The sequence below is a fragment of the Leuciscus leuciscus genome, assembly GCF_965113295.1.
Source record: "Leuciscus leuciscus genome assembly, chromosome: 15".
NCBI lineage: Eukaryota > Metazoa > Chordata > Actinopteri > Cypriniformes > Leuciscidae > Leuciscus > Leuciscus leuciscus.
In genome coordinates, this window is record NC_138739.1 from 25,296,917 (window position 1) to 25,315,935 (window position 19,019).

Below are 19,019 nucleotides of genomic sequence, written 5' to 3' on the forward strand. Positions count from 1 at the left end.
AAATCGCGTGTGTGAATGAATGATGATGTTTTAGCAAACTGTATTGCTATACTGAGATGAGTAAAAAATCGACTGAATGTTGAAATAAAATGTAGGCTATTTGTATAAGCAACGTATTAAACAGCAAATTAACAATATGCCCTAATATTTCATGAAAACAACGTTACAGTCAGACGAAATATGAAAGACAACATTTTGTTGACTAGATTTGGGTACAGTTTTTACTGTAGAATATACTGCCACATCAAATAAGCTTTTGTTTAGCAATTTCTATATATAAAATACTATTTTTGTCAAAAATAAAGTCATCAACTAAGATGTTAGCTGTTCCAATGTTGGCTATATTCAAACTAATGAATACATAGATAAAATGTAGGCCTATAATAATTTTTTTTACAAAGAAAGAGTACACTTGAAATATTGTTGAAATTGTAATTATTGTTGTAATTGTAACCGTTTTAATAAAATAGCAAAACATATTTACAAGATAGATGTAAGCAAAATCTTAAATGGTCAATATAAGTCTTCTTCTAAATATATCTTTTGTCCTTGCATTGTGGCTCAGTCAGTGTCACACCTGAGTGAATGGCTCATCATTATGCAGAGTGGGTGGGACATTGTATTCTAAGGTGTAAACCACTCCTCGTTCACGCCCCCCTCGTATATTGGCTTTCCAAGCAAAACCTGTTTTACATCAATTTAAATCAATGTATGGTTTTATGTGAACGATAAAGCAAGACTATTTTCACATAATTTTGAAGAAAAAACTATAGGCGACGACATCCATTTGTCAAAAGTCTTATTGCCACATATTTAGTATGTGTTTTGTGGCCTTATTTCAAAAACGTAAATTTTTAGTTTTTTCGATAACCACGCATAAACATTATTCTCTCAAAAATGAAAACATGTACATACATGTGGCTCACATATTATTGTAGTCCTGTTTGTGCTATATAGAGTGAATTTACACCTTTGCCATTAATATGTTTATAAGCAACTGAAAAAAGCACAAATGTCAGAGCATGTCAGAACACCTCCAGGGCCCAAAAAAACGCTCAGACTCCAGAGGGTTCATTTCTTCTCCAGATGGTGAAAACTGAAAGCATACACAACATGCTCTTAGAAAAACTGAGCTCTATACAGATGAAACTAAAGTCATACATCGGCGCTTTAAAGTGCATTTCCCAATCAGACAATACAAAAATACATTACTTAAGATCCTTATAAACACATATATAAACTTACGGCATTGCCTTGTCAGAGCTTTAGAGAGAATGGCGACAGATCGCTGACCGTGTCATGCTGGATTCCGCCTGCTTTGTTTACCATGACACCGAAACCGTAAGTTAGCGCGGCAGAAGCGGAAATGAAATTGTCCGCTAATATTTTTAAATAAACTTACAAATAAACATGAAATACTATAAGAAACTTTTAGAAATGCTTTTTTAAACATTTTAACCCATTTAACTTATTTATTAAATTATAGACTGCCATAAGGCAGCACATTCCCCGCCTGACCTCAGGGAGGTCACTATCAACAACAAAAACTTAGAGGGAATCAGTCGTTTGGCAAAAGAAGAATGACTTCAGTAACTGGTCGCAAAAAAGTCTTTCTAGTGCCTTGGTCATTTACTGTGACCTCAACCTTCCTTACTCGATTGTCCTTCCCAGGGAAAGTTGCCATGACTCTACTCATGAGCCAGCTGTTCCGTGGAACCTGCTTGTCCTTGAGCAAAACAAGGTCACCAACTTGCAGGTTTCGACAAGGTACAGTCCATTTCTGTCTCTGCTGCAATAAAGGCAGATACTCTCGCCTCCAGCGTGTCCAGAACTGGTTAGCAAGAACCTGAACTTGTCTCCATTGTTTGGTGTAAAGGTCCTTGTCCAAGAAATCTCCAGCAGGAGGTATAAGGCACGATTTCTGGGTTAGCAGCATAGAGGGAGAGAGAATGAAAGGATTGTCTGGATCGGACGAAACTGGAAGGAGTGGCCTGGCGTTTATGATGGCAGACACTTCAGCCATAAGTGTGCACAATACAACGTGAGTGAGTTACACCTTACTTTGAAGCAGTATTGAATCCAGTATTCTCCGTGCAATGCCGATCATGCGCTCCCAGGCGCCTCCCATGTGGGACGCATGAGGCGGGTTGAATTCCCAACTGCAACCTTGATCATTCAGGTACAGTTGCAGAGCCTTGTCCATTCCTAACTCCTTGGAAGCCCCAATGAAATTAGTGCCACGATCCGATATAAGTTTTTTGGCAGGGCCTCTCAGGGCAAAGAAACGTCTCAGGGCATTTACGCAACTGCTGGTGTCTAAGGACTCAATCACCTCAATGTGCACGGCTCTAGAGCTCATGCAGGTAAACAAGATAGCCCAACGCTTACTTTGTGCATGTCCACCTCTGGTACGTCTGGTGGTTACTGACCAAGGCCCGAAAACATCAAGGCCGACGTAGCTAAAGGAAGGACATGTTTTCAACCGTTCGGGGGGAAGATCTGCCATGAGTTGCTCTTCCTGCTTTCCCCGCAGTTTGCGACAGATAACACACTTGTGGATAACTGAATTAACTAATCTCTTTCCACCGATTATCCACAGACCTCCAGCCCTTATCGCACCTTCTGTAAGGTGACGACCCTGGTGCTTGACCTGTTCATGGTAGTGGCGAGTGAGCAGGATAGAGACATGACTGTCTTTTGGGAGAATTATCGGGTATTTTTCAGAGTTCTCGAGCTCTGAGTGTTTGAGTCGACCTCCAACTGAAATGATGCCGTTGTCCAGGACTGGGCTGAGCTTTTCCAAAGGGCTTTGCTTGGCGATGGATTTGCCAACGTTGAGGGCAGACAGCTCCTTTGCGAAGGTGGCCTGTTGCACTTGTTGGAGGATGACACGTTTTGCTTGATCCATTTCATCTGGTGTACGAGGAAGCTGACATATGTGCCACCCTTTACATCCATGGTTTGAATTGGAGCCATTGAAAGATTTTGCCATGTGAATGAGGAAGGCGACTGCACGGACCAAAGACTTGAAGGTGGAGAAGCGCTCAAAGCGCTTACAGGAGACTACTTGAAGGTGAGTAGCACAAGTGCTCACTTGTGGCCTGATTTCACAGTCTTTGTCAGGCTCAACTAACTCAAACTGGTCGTTTTCATTTTTTGCCTCTGAGGGTGAACGACGGATGAAGGATGGTCCCGTGAACCAAGTTGTTTTTGCTAGTTGAGATGCTGTGAGCGAGCGTGATGCGTGATCCGCTGGGTTCTCCTCGGTGCGCACATAGTGCCACTGCTCCGGCTTTGAAGACTGGCGAATACGCTGCACTCTGTTGTGAACATATGTGTAGAATCTTTTAGATTCGTTGCAGATGTAGCCCAAGACCACCTTGCTGTCTGTGTGAAAGTGAACTGCGTCAAACTCTATGTCCAGCTCATTCTTGACAAGATCAGCTATCTCTACAGCCAAGACAGCGGCGCACAGTTCCAGTCTTGGTATTGTGGGCTCTGACTGAGGAGTTAGTTTTGATTTACCCATGACAAACCCTACTTCAACTTTGTCATTTGTATACAGAGCTCTCAAGTAGACTACTGCACCTATTGCTTTTGTCGATGCGTCTGAAAAGACATAGAGTTCTTTGCGCTTTGCCTGACTGAGAGAGGTAGATGTGTACGTTCTCGGGACATGGAGTTCCCTTAAGTCCTGCAGCGAATCCCTCCAAGCTTCCCATTTGCTCTGCTTATCTTCTGGAAGTGGTGTGTCCCAATCAGAGCTTTCTAAGGTGAGTTCTCTGAGTAAAGCTCTTCCTTGAATGGTGACTGGTGCTAATAAGCCTAGTGGATCGAAGACACTATTAACAGATGACAAGACACCTCGACGAGTAAATGGCTTGTTTGTTGTGGCCACTAAAAACGTGAATGTGTCTGTCATGGTTTCCCAAATTAGGCCTAGACTGCGCTGTGATTGTGTTTCCTCACCACTCAGATCTTTCAAGACTGCTGCGCAATCTTCAGGAGAGAAGGCTTGCATGACTGATGGTGAGTTAGAAGCAAACTTATTGGATTGGACTCAGCAAGATTGGACTCAGCAAGTGAAGCTTGCGTTCTTTGGAGCAAGTCGATCGCTTCGGCTGCAGAAGGCACAGAAATAAGTCCATCGTCGACGTAGAAGTGTCTCTCCACAAACTTGACTGTGTCAGCTCCATAGTCTTTCGCTCCAGCTTCAATGGCCTTGCGCAATCCGTAAACAGCCACAGCGGGAGATGGAGAGTTCCCAAACACATGGACCTTCATCCTATAGTCAATGACCTCCTTTTCAACATCATTGTCCATGTGCCACAGAAAGCGAAGATAGTTCCGGTGATCCTCACGCACCATGAAACAGTGAAACATTTGCTGTATGTCGGCCATAACAGCAATGCTTTCTTTACGGAAGCGGAGGAGTACCCCAATGAGACTATTGTTTAAGTCGGAGCCAGTGAGGAGTACACTATTGAGTGAGACACCGTCCTCTTGGGCACTGGAATCAAAAACTACCCTGATCTTGTTGGGTTTTTGAGGGTGGTAGACCCCAAACGTGGGGAGATACCAGCATTCTTCTCCTTGCTTAAGAGCGGGCGCTATCTCAGCGTGACCGTTGGAGAAAATCCCTCCCATAAACTCCACGTATTGCTGCTGCATGTGGGGTTTCTTTTGCATGCTCCGTTTGAGAGACAAAAAACGCCTGACTGCTAGCTCTCTATTGTTAGGCATTTTCCGGCGAGGCTCTTTGAAAGGAAGTGGGGCGACCCAGCTATTGTCATCGTCTCTGTACATGCTTTCGCCCATGATCTCTAAAAAGAGTGTGTCATCTATGGAGGGAGCTGGCTCATTGTCGTTTTTGCTGCGGTTGAAAACTGACTGTACCAGACTTTGCTCTGGAGCCTTAGAGTGCCTGTTAATGCATGGCGTTTCCCTGAGCTGACTGAAGTTATCACACTGTCCAAAAACTGTGGGGCGGCCATTTTCAAGAATAATTGTCTTGAATGAGTTGACTGTGGGCTTGTGGACCTTACCTACACACACCTCCCCGACTACGACCCACCCTAAATCTAGGCGCTGGGCGAAGGGCGCATGATGAGGGCCATTAACTTGTTCCCTTACTTTGTGTGCACGTAGAACATCTCGCCCAAGCAGTAGAAGTATTTCTGCCTGATGGTCTAGCTCTGGAATGTACTTTGCTATGGACCGAAGGTGTGGCTGGTGCCGTGCAGCGTTTGGTGTAGGGATCTCGCTTCTTTCATTAGGAATGTCCTGACATTCAATGAGAGGAGGGAGTGGGATTACCACAGACCCATCTAAAGACTCAATGTGAAAGCCTTCAGTCCTTTTCCCCCATGTTTCAACGAGGCCTGAACATGTTCTTAGATCATAACTGACTAGCTTATCTTTGATCTTGAACAGATCAAAGAACTCTGGCCTGGCTAAGGAACGATTGCTCTGATCATCAAGTATGACGTAAGCCTTAACCGCACTGTCCTTGTGACCCTCTGGATACACCTTTGTGAGACATATTTTTGAACAAGAACAACCCCACTGACCTGGACCGCACACTTTGGTGCATGTTGTGGTTACTGCGATGCTATCTGAGATATCTTTTCCCTCCCCGCCATCCTCTTGTGCGGGGGAGCAGGAGCCTTGAAGGTTTGTGGTGGAGGGCCAGGATGCATTACTGTTTCGTGGCTCGTACTTTCACATTCGGAGCACTTTACTGTGGATTTGCAGTCCTTAGCGAGATGAGTGTCCGAAGCACAGCACTTGAAACAGATTCCTTTCTCTTTGAGGAAGGCCTTTCTTTCATCGAGCAGTTTGTACCTGAATGTCCTGCATTTATTGAGTGGGTGGGGCTTATTGTGCAGCGGGCAGTTGCTTTTAAAGTCCTTGTTGGGGGGTGTAATATTAGTTTTATTTACGGAGATGGGTTTGGCGGAGCTAAAGTTTCTTAGGTTGGGTCTTTCTAATTTTAATTGTGTTTGGCTGTTCTGTTGGTTAAAGCTTGGATCGTTACGTCTCTTAGCTTCTTTGCATATTAACTTGCAAAAGTAACTGAAAGGTGGAAAGCAGTCATGATGATCCTCCTTATATTGTGAACCTAGTGACATCCACTTCTCCTGAATTCCATATGGGAGTTTATCCACAATTGGCCTGATCCCGCGTGACGTGTCAAGATAGAGAAGATACCCATCCTCTTTTGCTCCTTGAATCTCCTGTAACAGATCCCCAAGTTCCCTCAGTTTCACATTATCCTTTGCTGTCATTTTAGGAAAACTGTCCAATCTTTGGAAGAGCGATTTTTCGATGATTTCAGGAGCCGCATAACACTCTTGGAGTCTGTCCCATACTTTCTGTAAAGCTACTGCAGGGTTATTGACATACACAGAGCGAATGCGTTTAATTTGACTGCTTGACTCCTTTCCTAACCATTTTGTCATCAAATCGAGCTCTTGTGTTGGCGTGAGGTGAACGTCTGCTGTAGCCCCGGTAAATGAGGAGAGCCACGCTCTAAAGTTCTCTGGTTTGTCATCATATTGGTATAGACCTGAAGTGATGAGGTCACGGCGTGCCATATATTGTGCAAGTGGCTCTGCTTGGTGTGACGTGCTACCAGGTGAGTTGTAAAGAGGCACGAAAGGGCTGGAGAATGGGTTGTTCTTTGTTTGATTACTTTTTTGGTTTATTCTCACCTTTAGGAGAGGAAGATGTGGTTTGGATAGTCATAGATGTGTGTTGGTTGTGGCGCCTGGGCCTAGTGTTAACAGGTGAAGGCTCTGCGTCTTAAACGTCGTTTTCAGAAGGATTCCATGTGATGAATGTGCCCTCTATTTCAACACTTCGGTTGCAGGTGACTGGAGCGGGGTCATTATGTTTATTCACATTAATTTGAGATTTCACATATTCACATGTTCTTTCTTTTTTAACTCTATCTGATTCTGATCTTCGGCTCTCATGCCCATCTCGTATTGCCTCTGCTTCTTCTAGCACCTCTGCCTCAGCTACTGCGGCATCTGCTTCTCTTTGTAATTCTAGCACCTGTAGCTCTGTGTCGATTTTCACTTTTTCCACTTTTAACTGTGCTTCCTTGCTTGCATATGAGGCTCTTACCCTAGCGGCTTCTGCTTTGGCTCGAGCACGAGCGGCACTGCTTGCAGATGAGGATGAAAGACTTGAAGCATTTGTAGCAGATCTGTTGCTAGCTGCCATTTTGACCACGATGAAGCTCTTAATGCTGCCTTTTCACTGTTATGTTGTCAAATGAACACGTAGATAAACCACTGAAGAAGACCAGGACCACAAGGGACGTTTTTGCATTTTAATTTCTTCTCCAGATGGTGAAAACTGAAAGCATACACAACATGCTCTTAGAAAAACTGAGCTCTATACAGACGAAACTAAAGTCATACATCGGCGCTTTAAAGTGCATTTCCCAATCAGACAATACAAAAATACATTACTTAAGATCCTTATAAACACATATATAAACTTACGGCATTGCCTTGTCAGAGCTTTAGAGAGAATGGCGACAGATCGCTGACCGTGTCATGCTGCCCAGCTAACAATTTTACGTTCTGGGAACGTTAGTTTTTGGTTCCCGGAACGTTCCCAAGAACGTTCCCTATTGGTTAGCCAGGAAAGTTTTCTTTACGTTAATAGAACGTTCCCTATAGGTTAGGGGAACGTTCCCGGAACGTTCCCGGAAGGTTCTCCTAACGTCTACACATCCTGATATGCCTGTACACAAATTATAGGTCTACAAACAACATATTCTACATTGTTTATTGTTCAAACACTTAAAAATCCTATGAATATATTATTACAATAAATTGAATCTACAGAAACTATCATTAATAAGTAAATCAATCAGTTTGTATTAAATAAATAAATCAGCTGAGAATCCATGTTTTTGTTGATTCTTTGTTTAATTATCAACCTAAAATAAGTCATCAAAAACAGCGTTAGCAAAATGTATTCAGGAACAGTAATTTACATTTAATATTTCAAACATGAAAATATTTCAATAAATAAAACTGCACAAACATTTTAATTAAAACTATCTTTTTGCAAACTGTAGCCTATAACTTAGAACAAAATTGAAAAAGTCTTCATTTCTATACAATATACATGAATGTGCCAATCTTCACTCCGCTCAAAACATTTAAACTCCCAAAACCATCTGCAAATTTAACAAGAAAATAAAAAGACAACGCGTTACATGTACACACAATCCCATGCCAAAATTCAAGCCCTGTAATGGCATTAATATTCATCCGGAGCAAATGAAAAGAGTGAGGTGGGATTGTGTGTCACAAGCTGTAGGAGATATGAGAGCACGAGCACTGCTGGTATCGTGTATTTATTCAGATATTTCAGCATCAATGTGTATAGAAAAATGTATATATTTGAAAACACTACATTGCATTTATTTATATTGCACTATTTATTATTTCAGACTACAAATCAAAAGAGGAATGTTTTATATAGGGGTAAGGATACCCATTAAGCCTATGTACCCTTTAAGCCCACTTTCGACTCTGAAGTCAAATAAAAAACAGAGAAAATAATATTCAAGTCTAGTGAACTCTGACCTGCGAATTCGCTCTACATATAACGTATAAGTCTCACCTCCAATGAAGAATTTGAAAACCTGTAACTGCTGTGTTGTTTATGAGAGAGAAAGAGAAAAAAAGTTTGAAACTACTATCAATTTTTTTTTTTAATCTGTGACTTTACACCTACAAATTCCACTGTCACAGGTGCTCAGTTTTGCTATAATGATACCCTCACAGAACATGGTAATAATCAGCCATCCATGCAAAAGCAAAGGTCGGTGTAGTTTACAGGAACATCTGTCCAGGCCAACATCTGATGCCTTGATGCCTTCCGCTGGGATCCCAGAAAACCTGAAAAAATAAAATATATATATTACAGTTCAAAATCTATCATACATACATCTCATCTGGTATCACAAATTATCATTCCAGGTTCACTTTAAGATATGCTCAATATTAGGGCTGCACAATATTGAAAAATGTAGAGTTTATTTAGAGATATCAGCCGTATGGTTTAGTGCATGCGCTAACGGCTCCAGGTTTGTGTCTCGTAAATTACCCCACTAATAATGCCCAGAATGGCACCAAACTTCTACAGTAGTATAGGTTCTGTACTCATTAAACCAGGCATTGGAAAGTTTGTAAGTACATCAGGAGTTTATTTAAATAACATTTGCCTGATGGCGAATGCTACTGCTGACGCGAATGTTGATGTCACTTTATGAGTACAGAACCCATTTGTACTTCTGTACTACTCATTTTCCCCGACATAGAGCAGATCGGCACACAACAAAAACTGCTGTTCGGATGTTCCCTTTTCTGATATTTTAGCATTCGTGACATTTTAATTAAAACAGAAATAAGAATTTTAGTGTAATAAGCGAAAATTAACAGTAAACTCAGAGATCACCTACCGCTGCAGATGTGTACGGAAGTGAAAAGCGGAAATGCTTAGACCTCTTTCCGGTTCGACCGCCGGGCGCTCCGCATAACCCCTATTGGGGGGATTTTGTAGAGGAGTGAACCTGCATAGAAAATTACAATAGATAACAAGCATTGATAAATACAATAGAAGAAAAACACAGTTGAAATAAGCAGTGCATTATGTTTTTCAGTTAAATCTGAAAACATCAGGTACAGAAACTGAATTATCAAAATGTAAAATAAGTCTTCACTGTAAAAATAAAATAACTATAAATTAATTAAATGTACCTTTGCTAAAGCTACAAGTCATTTTCTCTTTTGATCACCATTGGCGACACAAACAGCTGCGGGTACGTTAGGGCCTAGGCTACTGTCCCTTTAAGACGAATGCGCAGACCAAATCTAAATGACACGCATCTGTTTTCTTTCTGTTTAAAACACACAAGACTGTTTACGAGGAAACTCGCCAAGATGGGCATTTTGCCTTCATTTTGCGTGCACGTGTCCGTTTAAACTCAAAAGAAAGGGAAAGAGAACTGAATTCGGCTAAACTCACCTTCTTCATCTACTGACTGTGTATGGCATCAAGGTATTGTCCTGAAGAATCACAGGGCCAAACAATAGGGATTATATCTCATCTGGTAACAAGAGCAAAGCCATAACTTTAAGAACTCTAATGATATATTTACCCCCTGATATTGCATTGGGGATATCAATTCAAACATTTTTAAAGGCTAAGAGTATGAGCCACAGCTGCCCAAGATATCTGTGAAAAATAACTGCCTAAAGTGGTCGACCCCCTGAACCACATTCAGCATTTAAAAGTACAAAGAATTTCAGTATTGATCAATAAAAAAAAAACATACAAATACATAAATACCTTTGAGTTGGACAGTATGGTGTCAGTCTCATTGGCCAACATAATTCAAAAGAGACCTAAAGAAATAAAATAAAATATACTAATGATCAGGATATCATGTTATCATAATAGTTAAATGAATTATAATTATATCTATGACCATTATAATACTGTATTAGTCGCCTATTATTTAGCTGATTATTTAGCCTACAGGCTCAAGGACAATCTCACTGAAAAAACCTGGGGTTAATGATTTTAAAATGTGAGACTTATTTCAAAAGCATAAATCTTACAGACCCCAAACCTTTGAACAGTAGTGCACTGTATGTTTGAGGTGGTTTTGCTTACTAGTCATATGGTTCATAGCCGTGGAGATTTTCTTGGACAGGGGGTGCAGCAGGCCATCACAGCATGATGATCTAGGAACATACCAAGCTATTTGTCAACAATATTACATGGGATTGGTTTAATAAAAGGAACCAAGCTAGAACAGAGGTGAAATGCAGAAAAGATAAATATATAAAAATCTTAAGATAATATGTTGTGAAATAAATGCATATGGAATTATTATCATGATTAAACAATAACTCACCCCTTGTTGTAGAGGATTTTTTTTCTCTCTCGCTATTCTGAAATCACATTTTAGCAATATTGGTAAGTGACGTCACTGATTAAGTTAACAATACAGTGCATTCTTTTAGGTTAAATAAATTAGCTTACTTCCAATCACCCATTGACAAATTACCAGCAAAACTATAAAAAACTGTTATCTACACTAAATATGTGTTTAAAACCCCAAACTTTCATAAATAAGACCTTAAAGGCCATCTTTCAATTTAATTTTATAACTTAATTTATACAGAATCTTGTATGAAAATGTCAATTCAAAAAGACATACATAAGAATACATATGTTTTACAACACCCACGGGCAGAAATTAAGAAAAAAGTGTACCTATTCTAAGCTAGGCTTCAAAAAACCGCCCTTTTCCAGAGAACGCGTCATATGACGTAACGACAGGCAAACAAAGGCGGGGGCGCTGCTGCCCTGGACCTGGTTCTCAGTGTGGGTTTACGTAGTCTGAGAGGTGGTAACAGAAAAGAGAGCTTGTCGTTATCGTTATTATATAGTACGTTTGAGTTGTCACAATGGTGAATTCTTGTGTTTGTTTTGGATGCAACAACTCCAACTTGTCTGGCCATCGGGTCCACCGATTTCCAAACAAGAAACACAAAGATTTCCGTGCTTGGATACGTTTCGTCCAGGCAAAGAGAACCAATTTCGCTGCCTCCTCGGTGACAAGACACACGGTGGTATGTGAAAAACACTTCACACCGGACAACTACAACCAAGGAGATCTTATGGAATTTCGCATGGGATTTCGACGAAGAGAGTGGGTTAAGCTGGCAAATGGAGCTGTCCCATCGGTGCATGCAAGTCCACCAGCAAAATCTGGCGGGAGTGAAGAGTCCGTTAGCACTAGCAGAGAATCTGCGCGCCGAAAACGGGAGCTTTGCACAGTAAGTCTTATAATACTTTATAAAAATTGTTGCATCGAAATGTAATTTCTGCAAATGTATTTTTCTTGATGTTATAATGGATTAGTCTTGGCATGACTTAGTTTGAAAAGTTAACGTTAGCACCATGAAGGCAAGGCACAAAAGCCCGCCTAGCTGCTAACGTTAGCTGCCGTCAGCTTACTCTTGTTACACCCCGTGAGGCTGCACATGAGCCTCCTGTCACTTATTTTATTGAACTAATAAGACAGGGTTCCAGACTGCGACCATTTTCTGAGAATGTGCGAGTTAAACTTTTATGTGGTCGCATTTGTGCGAGTGCATGCAGGTTCATGTAACGTTAGCCTACTACTCGGTTAAATTGACGCATGAATTTTCCTGCATTGAACTTGGTTTAGCGCCCGCCAAAGTACATTTTTGTCCCGCCAAAGCTTTATTTGATCGGTGAGTAACGTTAATAGATGAACTGCTGCGCTTGTGACACTGTGCATGTGTAACTGTAAGAACGAACAGAGAGAGAGAGCCCCTGTCGCGCGCGCGCACTCTCTCTCTTCGGAGCAAAAAGTGTAAAGACTTCACCATCTCCAAAACGCATCCAAGTAATGTTTTACACTTTCGCCTGGCATCCGAAGAGAGAGAGTGCGCGCGCGCGACCGGGGCTCTCTCTCTCTGTGAAGCTGGTATCAACAGGGCACATGCGAGGGAATGCAGCTCGGGACTACTTTGAAAAGATTTTGAAAAGATTAGCAGTCTTTTAAATAATGCATGAATGGGGGATTTTCATGAAAGGACTACATTTTTTAAAGTTCAAAGTTGTGATTTTGTTTTCAGATTTTGGGAGAGAGTGCTGCCAGCAAAGACGGGGCGGGGGCAACTGCCACTTCAGATCCTGAAGATGATGGAGATGGAGACATCTCTACAACGGACCCTGAGCCAGTAGTGGTCCATCGTGGATCACAGTGCAACATAAGATGTTTACATCGTTCATTAGGTAGTTAGCTTATATCTAGCATTCACCATACATGCCATATACAATCACAAATAAGGATTACATGTCAATTTTTCATGATCTCCATGGTTACTATTTTGTAATTTACACTTTTCAGACAGTAAACATAAATTATTAATTTCATAATGTTAGAAAAATATATTTTGTACTGGGATGCATTAGATAGTGCATGTGTTGTTGCCAATGAATGTACAATGGTGAACAATTATTAAGATGAATCTCTTTCATCTAAGCTGTACAGGTAAAGCCTCAGATGGTGGATGTGGGGACTCAAACCGAAAGGTTTGAGCATCACAGATCAACTCCACTGGCCAGTCCTGAACAAAGTGATGATGAATGGTCATTTTCTGATATCATCAACCATTCTGGTGATATGTCATGGAGTCCAGGGGAGGAGATGTTGAGCGAGTCCTCTGAGGAGGAACCAGAAGAGCTGGAATCTCTCAGTGACCCAAAGTAAAAACCTTTTTTATTAATGGAAACTCTTTCTGATTGTGTATCAAAAAATGTCATAGTCAGAATTAATGTGTTTTTTCCTTTTCTTGTTTTCAGTGCTGTTGACAAGTTCATTGTTTGCCAGAGCCAGTTGCTGTCTTTGTTCACGGTTTGTCCTGCATGCTGTGGGGAAACCCAGGGACACATAATGCACCCGGAAGGAACCTTCATAAAAGTCAAGCAGGTAATGTCTTATTTGTCAACTGTCTGTGAGGAGCTGAATTATAGTCTGTGAATGTACAGTATGTATATTAATTATGTGTCTTAACTATACAGATATTTCACTGCCTCATCTTAAAGCTGCTTGAGTCTTAAATCTTCTCTCATCTTTCAGGCCTGCGGAACTTGTGGTTATGAGCGTTACTGGCAAAACCAAGAGAAGGTGCATCGAAACATGCCTGCCTGCAACCTTTTACTCAGCGGTGCCATCCACTTCTCAGGTTGCATGGCTACTCAGACAATCAGGATGCTGAAGCTGTTTGGACTGCAGTGCATAAGTCCCGGCACTTTTTTCCGCCATCAGCGCTATTACACTATCCCTACCATCGTGCAGGCCTGGAGGAATGAGCAGAGGGGGATCATCAGGGAGTTGAAGGAGACTGGGGGTGGATTGATCCTGTCTGGTGACTGCAGGTAGAATGGTCCAGCTCACATCACTGATGTAGAACAGGTCAGTGTGTTTTTGCATTAACCTCTAAATGTAACTGTTTTTGACGTTCTTAGATCAGATTCTCCTGGACACTGTGCCAAATATGGTAGCTACTCCTTGATTGAGGATCGAATTAATAAAGTTTTGGATGTTCAACTTGTCCAAGTAAGTTGATGTCACATAGAAATCTTGCGTCTGATTTAGTTACTGATATTACTGTTACTGTTCAGTAATAATCCATCTGTACTGGACCGCAGCTTCCACTCCTACAGGAGATCCAGATGAAATGCAGGCAAAATGGCAGAGTATGATAAATCATGTACAGGACATACATGAACACAGCACTCCTGCATTTACCAGCTGCGCACATCCACCGTTGGAAGGAGAGGCAAGAAACAAGGAGTGGCTGGAACCAGGTACAACATAGTAGTCTGTTAAAAGATGTGAAATGTTTTGAGCTAAACTTTTTTCAGTGCTTGTCAAGTTTAGTTTGGTTTTATCAATGCGTAACCCCATGTGTACTAATAATTACTTGTGTTATGAAATGCGACAGACTATATGACAGAATATGTTTTATTCAGGATCACCAGCAGCCACTAAACTGGAGAGTGTAGCTGCCAGGAAAGCACTGGTAAAGGATATTCGACAATTGTCACCTCAGCATCAGACATTCTCCCTGGAGGCCTACCATTCCCTCATTCTGCACTTTGCTCCCAAACACACTGGCTTTTCTTTTCTTGGGATGTACAGCAGGTAGTGTTATCACTTAAAAGTATCAATACTAATAAAATTAGGCATTTATTTTCATTGCAATACTTTTGTAGCAGGTAAATGATGACAGAATAAATATGGCTAAAAACTAATGCAGTCTTGTATAGCAGACCAAAATGTTATTGATTGATAACAGCATTACATATTGTTTGCAAAAAAAAAATTGCAAAGATGAGTCCTTGTCTTAGACCCATTTGAACTGAAAACATTAATGTCATGTATTTGTGTTGCATTTCACTGCATTGGGTTAGCTTTGGAGGCCTAATGTTCTATCTTCTATCTACTTATCTCCTACAGACTTCTCTTGGCGGCCCTACATTACAATAGTAATGGCAACAGAGATGTAGCTCGAACCAGTGAGGGTGAGGCACGCTACGCCGTTCGCTACCCGCGGTTTCGGAAAGGTGGCTGGGTAGTCCACCCCATCAAGGAGAAACCATCTTACGGTTAGTAGATTCACTTAGTTTTTCAATATCTTTTTTATGTGGGTCAACCATGTTACTAAATGTGTTCTAAACATTTCTCTCCTCAAGGATACGCAGCAAATCTTATGGTCTCTCTGGTAGAGGAATACTCTAAGTCACCACAGGCCCTACAAGAAAGCAGTGCTGTCTTGTCCTCTGCTGCCCCGCCCCCCCTCACCACTTCCCTCCAGAAGGTTGCCAAGGATGAGGCAGTCAGCCTCCATCTCGCACGACACTCACGCTTTAACATCTAATAAAAGATCAATTTTACCAGTACAGTTTGTTTCACTATGGATTTATTAATCGTCTTCTAAGCGGGGCCACTGGAAACCTTTGTATGTTTGTCCCTCCTCTGCAAACTGCCTCCTTATTGCTGACACAACACACGAAGGTATGGCTTTCCTAATGTTCCTGCCTAGTATTCCGTACGCCCAGCGGACAACCTGCCTGTATGCTGTGTATCGGAACTGCCTGTGGTGGAGATTGGGACATAATTACATTTTGATCATACCATGTTTTCATAGTAAACAATTCCAATGGTAAATATTGCATGTCCTGTTGGCTGATATTCTACTGTACTACACAAAATTGTTTATATAGTAAGTATATGGAAACCACTGAGTTTAAAAACCTGCTTAACAGGATTTACTATTTTGGTGTAGAAAAGCTGGTTCTTTAAATTGCAGTGTGAAATAATTTTTGTTCAAAACATACTCTGGTCTGCTGGCTTGGAGAGAGCCATGCTCCTGTCTGAAGTTCATGTATGCAATCTGCAGCACAAAAGGATTCAGACAGGATGCTTCAAACCCTGGATGGAGTGTGAGGCAGGTAATGTCTTCTGGGGGATCTAGGGTTTGGACAAGGGACCAATAGGCGTCGACCTCCCTACAGCACACACTCTCCACTGCTGATGGCATAGCCTCACATCTACCACACAAGCACCTGTTAAACAAAATGTGCTAAGATAAACTCACTCTCCTTCCCTCCTTGTAGCTCTAGGGGTTGGTGTAAGACCTTGTAAGAAACGACATGTAGACTACCTACTTCCTTCCTAAAGCTTGTGTAAATTTGCACTGTAAAAAGACGACCCCCCCCCCCCCTTTACATTTATGCACAGTATAGGCTGTCAATTAGATGCATTTATCTGCATGACTTACACCCAGTATCCCTCCACGTGACAATAAAATATCCTTGTAACGATGACTATATTTACATGAACAGCATATTCCCGTCCTAACCGGAACACTAACTGCTTTCATACACGTACTCCGCAGTACATGCGATCTCATTTACATAATGTCCGTCGGAAATACTAAGAGGGGAGTAGTATAACAGCCGGCTAAGTTCGGAATTCCAGCTGGCCGGTTATGTTGTTCAGATATACGGCCCAAACGCTTGACATCTGCAGAAGCAGAACATGCGGACACCTAGGTCTGAAAGCAGCTACTGATTAAAAATCAGCTAGCAATTTCTACAAAATTTTCACGGTAAACTATGTTGTGCAGAAATGCACAGCTTTTCCATCCCTGTCCAGACTAACGTTAGCTGACCGTCACAGATGTAAGCTAACGTTATAGCCTACAGCATTCATTTAGAATCTGGGATCTAAATTCAACATTTTAAGACACGTTGCATACGGTGACAATCTACATGGATGCTTGAAAAACAACAAAGTCGACAGCAATATTGCTAAATATGATTTATTAAAGATACTGCAATGTGATAAACAGACAACGTTAGCCACAATTAGCTATAGCCTGTGGTCACTCACCAAGACACCTGCCCAATTCTCCACCGATTCTCCTCACACCACAACTCTATCTCTCTCCTCTGTCCATTTACCCTTCCCCTTAACTCTGCCTGACCCCTCTCTTGCCTAGGCGGCTCATAATTATATGGCAATGGCCCATCGTAAGAGTTGACATTAGCCCCTACTGCAACCTCTTCACTGTCTGACTCCATTACGAAGATGAGATTTACCGGCCGTTGCGTCACTTCCGATCAGAGCGTTTTTGACAGCGGAAGTAATTTTACTCACACTTTCTTTTAAAAAACTTTTTTAATGCACATTTATGATTAATTTCTTCACGCAAATCGAGTTCCTACACTATTTATCTACACGTTCATTCACAGCGATCTTCAACTTGAAAGATGGGCTTTAACTTAACGTAACTTAGGCCTAACGTTCTCTTCTGAAACCGGTTAGCTTAGATGCTAACAGACTTTTTCAAAGACACAAAACCATTTCTTTAAAGTAAATATTCAACAGAAGCGTGTCAATTACACGTAAGAAATGTGTCAGGGACGTTTGTGTGTATTATTTGTGAGATTTTGTTGACTAAACTTACCTGAAAGCAGTGAAACCAACAGCGACAGACGGGAGTTTTGTTGTTTGTCAGTTGTTGATGACGTTTCTGGTTTCCATCTGCTCTCGCGCAGCGCACGTGCGCGCTCCAGTGTTTGATTACGCGCATGCGCATTAAAACACTTCAAAGTCACGCAGCATTTAAATAAACATATAGAATTAAAATGTATAACATAATTTAAAATATCATTAATAAAAAGTTATTGCGAATAGATCTGAACGTTGTTGGTTATCTTATAACCTTAGGGGACCGAGTGATATTAAATTAATAACCTGCAGAGAACGTTCCCAGAATGTTCTCTTTAGGTTATAAAAATAAAACCTAAAAATAACCTGCAAGGAAACGTTCTGTGAAGGTTCTCTTTAGGTTATAAAAATAAAACCTAAAAATAACCTGCAGGAAACGTTCTGGGAAAGTTCTCTTTAGGTTATTAAATCACTGATTCTTGAGAGTCGGGACAAAACACGTTTTAAAAAACTTTTTTTTAAAATACACACTATATCAATTAGAGTTATATTTTTCTGCAGAGAAAGGTCTTAGCTATTTAACCATGTAAAGGAACAGGTTCTAAATAAAAACACATTTTTAACAAATAAACATGTTTCCCTTCAGAACTGGATTTGTGTCAACTCCGTCAGACACACTAAAAAGTATACAATTTTAATTCTTCAAATCCAACAAGAAGTTGTGAAGTATATTGTAATAGTGTTTAGTTACTCTGATATGTAAAAAAAATACAATATATAAACTTAAGTTGTGATTTCACACTATTCTGAAAACTCAGATTTCTAAATATTTGCATTTTCAAACTTTGATTTTAATTTCAATATTGTAAAAACAAATTCCTTAAATAAATAAAACATAAGAGGATGTAGATCAGATGGTCCTTTATTACAAAAACAACATAAACTGAAGGAAGAATATTTTTTTCCGCAAAAAATTAACAAAAACATACAAACATCCAACGCTGTTGACGAAGATCTGACGGTGTTGAGGAAAAACTGACGGTGTTGACGGAAAAACTGACGGTGTTGACGGAAAATGTTTGAATGTTTTACCTCAGATTTGTGAAGTGTTCACCTGTTTGTCATGATATGTTCTGACAATAAAGAGTAGTTTAAAACCACAATTTACGCTCTGTTTTCTACAACTTTCACTTAGGAGCAAAAATCTGCCTTTAAACTTGAAAGACATTTATCGTGATAATTATCGATATCGACTGATATAAAAAAAAGATTGTGATAATTTTTTTGGGCCATATCGCCCAGCCCTACACTGGTTTCTCATTTCTCTATCTCTGTCTCTACATATATAAATATATATATTAAAGTGCTGGCAACTTTATCTACAAGTCAGATACGTATGGTTAAATAATGTAACGCATGCTAT

General features: G+C 40.8%; 3 protein-coding genes and 2 long non-coding RNA genes across 6 annotated transcripts in view; 2 read left to right on the forward strand and 3 right to left on the reverse strand.

Annotated features, from left to right (window-relative positions):
* The window catches only part of LOC309475448 (uncharacterized protein), a 134,071-nt gene that overhangs the window by 84,960 nt on the left and 30,092 nt on the right, over positions 1 to 19,019 (reverse strand). The window lies entirely within an intron of this gene.
* LOC309475023 lies at positions 7,326 to 7,566 on the reverse strand. The gene is made up of 2 exons (XR_014197469.1): positions 7,515 to 7,566; positions 7,326 to 7,365 (listed from the first exon to the last, which is right to left on the reverse strand). It is a non-coding gene; the product is annotated as an uncharacterized lncRNA (long non-coding RNA).
* LOC309475464 lies at positions 7,928 to 11,146 on the reverse strand. The gene is made up of 5 exons (XR_014197656.1): positions 10,952 to 11,146; positions 10,708 to 10,778; positions 10,381 to 10,436; positions 9,491 to 9,601; positions 7,928 to 8,927 (listed from the first exon to the last, which is right to left on the reverse strand). It is a non-coding gene; the product is annotated as an uncharacterized lncRNA (long non-coding RNA).
* On the forward strand, positions 11,152 to 14,262 carry LOC309475449 (THAP domain-containing protein 10-like). The gene is made up of 6 exons (XM_082138244.1): positions 11,152 to 11,879; positions 12,708 to 12,867; positions 13,119 to 13,341; positions 13,438 to 13,564; positions 13,715 to 14,013; positions 14,104 to 14,262. Exons 1-6 carry the CDS (start codon positions 11,508 to 11,510, stop codon positions 14,201 to 14,203), a joined length of 1,281 nt encoding a protein of 426 aa, XP_081994370.1. The 5' UTR covers positions 11,152 to 11,507; the 3' UTR covers positions 14,204 to 14,262.
* Positions 14,279 to 16,788, forward strand: LOC309475460 (uncharacterized protein). Its single transcript, XM_082138261.1, has 4 exons — positions 14,279 to 14,445; positions 14,611 to 14,782; positions 15,098 to 15,246; positions 15,334 to 16,788. The coding sequence occupies exons 1-4, from the start codon at positions 14,316 to 14,318 to the stop codon at positions 15,516 to 15,518; spliced, it is 636 nt and encodes a 211-aa protein (XP_081994387.1). The 5' UTR covers positions 14,279 to 14,315; the 3' UTR covers positions 15,519 to 16,788.

Excerpts from the sequence above, each read along its gene's own strand:
- LOC309475449 (XM_082138244.1), top strand. The coding sequence starts at position 11,508 with ATGGTGAATTCTTGTGTTTGTTTTGGATGCAACAACTCCAACTTGTCT. Across the intron at positions 12,868-13,118 it reads ATGTTTACATCGTTCATTAG|CTGTACAGGTAAAGCCTCAG; the intron begins GTAGTTAGCTTA and ends CTTTCATCTAAG. Across the intron at positions 13,565-13,714 it reads CCTTCATAAAAGTCAAGCAG|GCCTGCGGAACTTGTGGTTA; the intron begins GTAATGTCTTAT and ends CTCATCTTTCAG.
- LOC309475460 (XM_082138261.1), top strand. The coding sequence starts at position 14,316 with ATGCAGGCAAAATGGCAGAGTATGATAAATCATGTACAGGACATACAT. Across the intron at positions 14,783-15,097 it reads TTTCTTGGGATGTACAGCAG|ACTTCTCTTGGCGGCCCTAC; the intron begins GTAGTGTTATCA and ends TATCTCCTACAG. Across the intron at positions 15,247-15,333 it reads CAAGGAGAAACCATCTTACG|GATACGCAGCAAATCTTATG; the intron begins GTTAGTAGATTC and ends TCTCTCCTCAAG.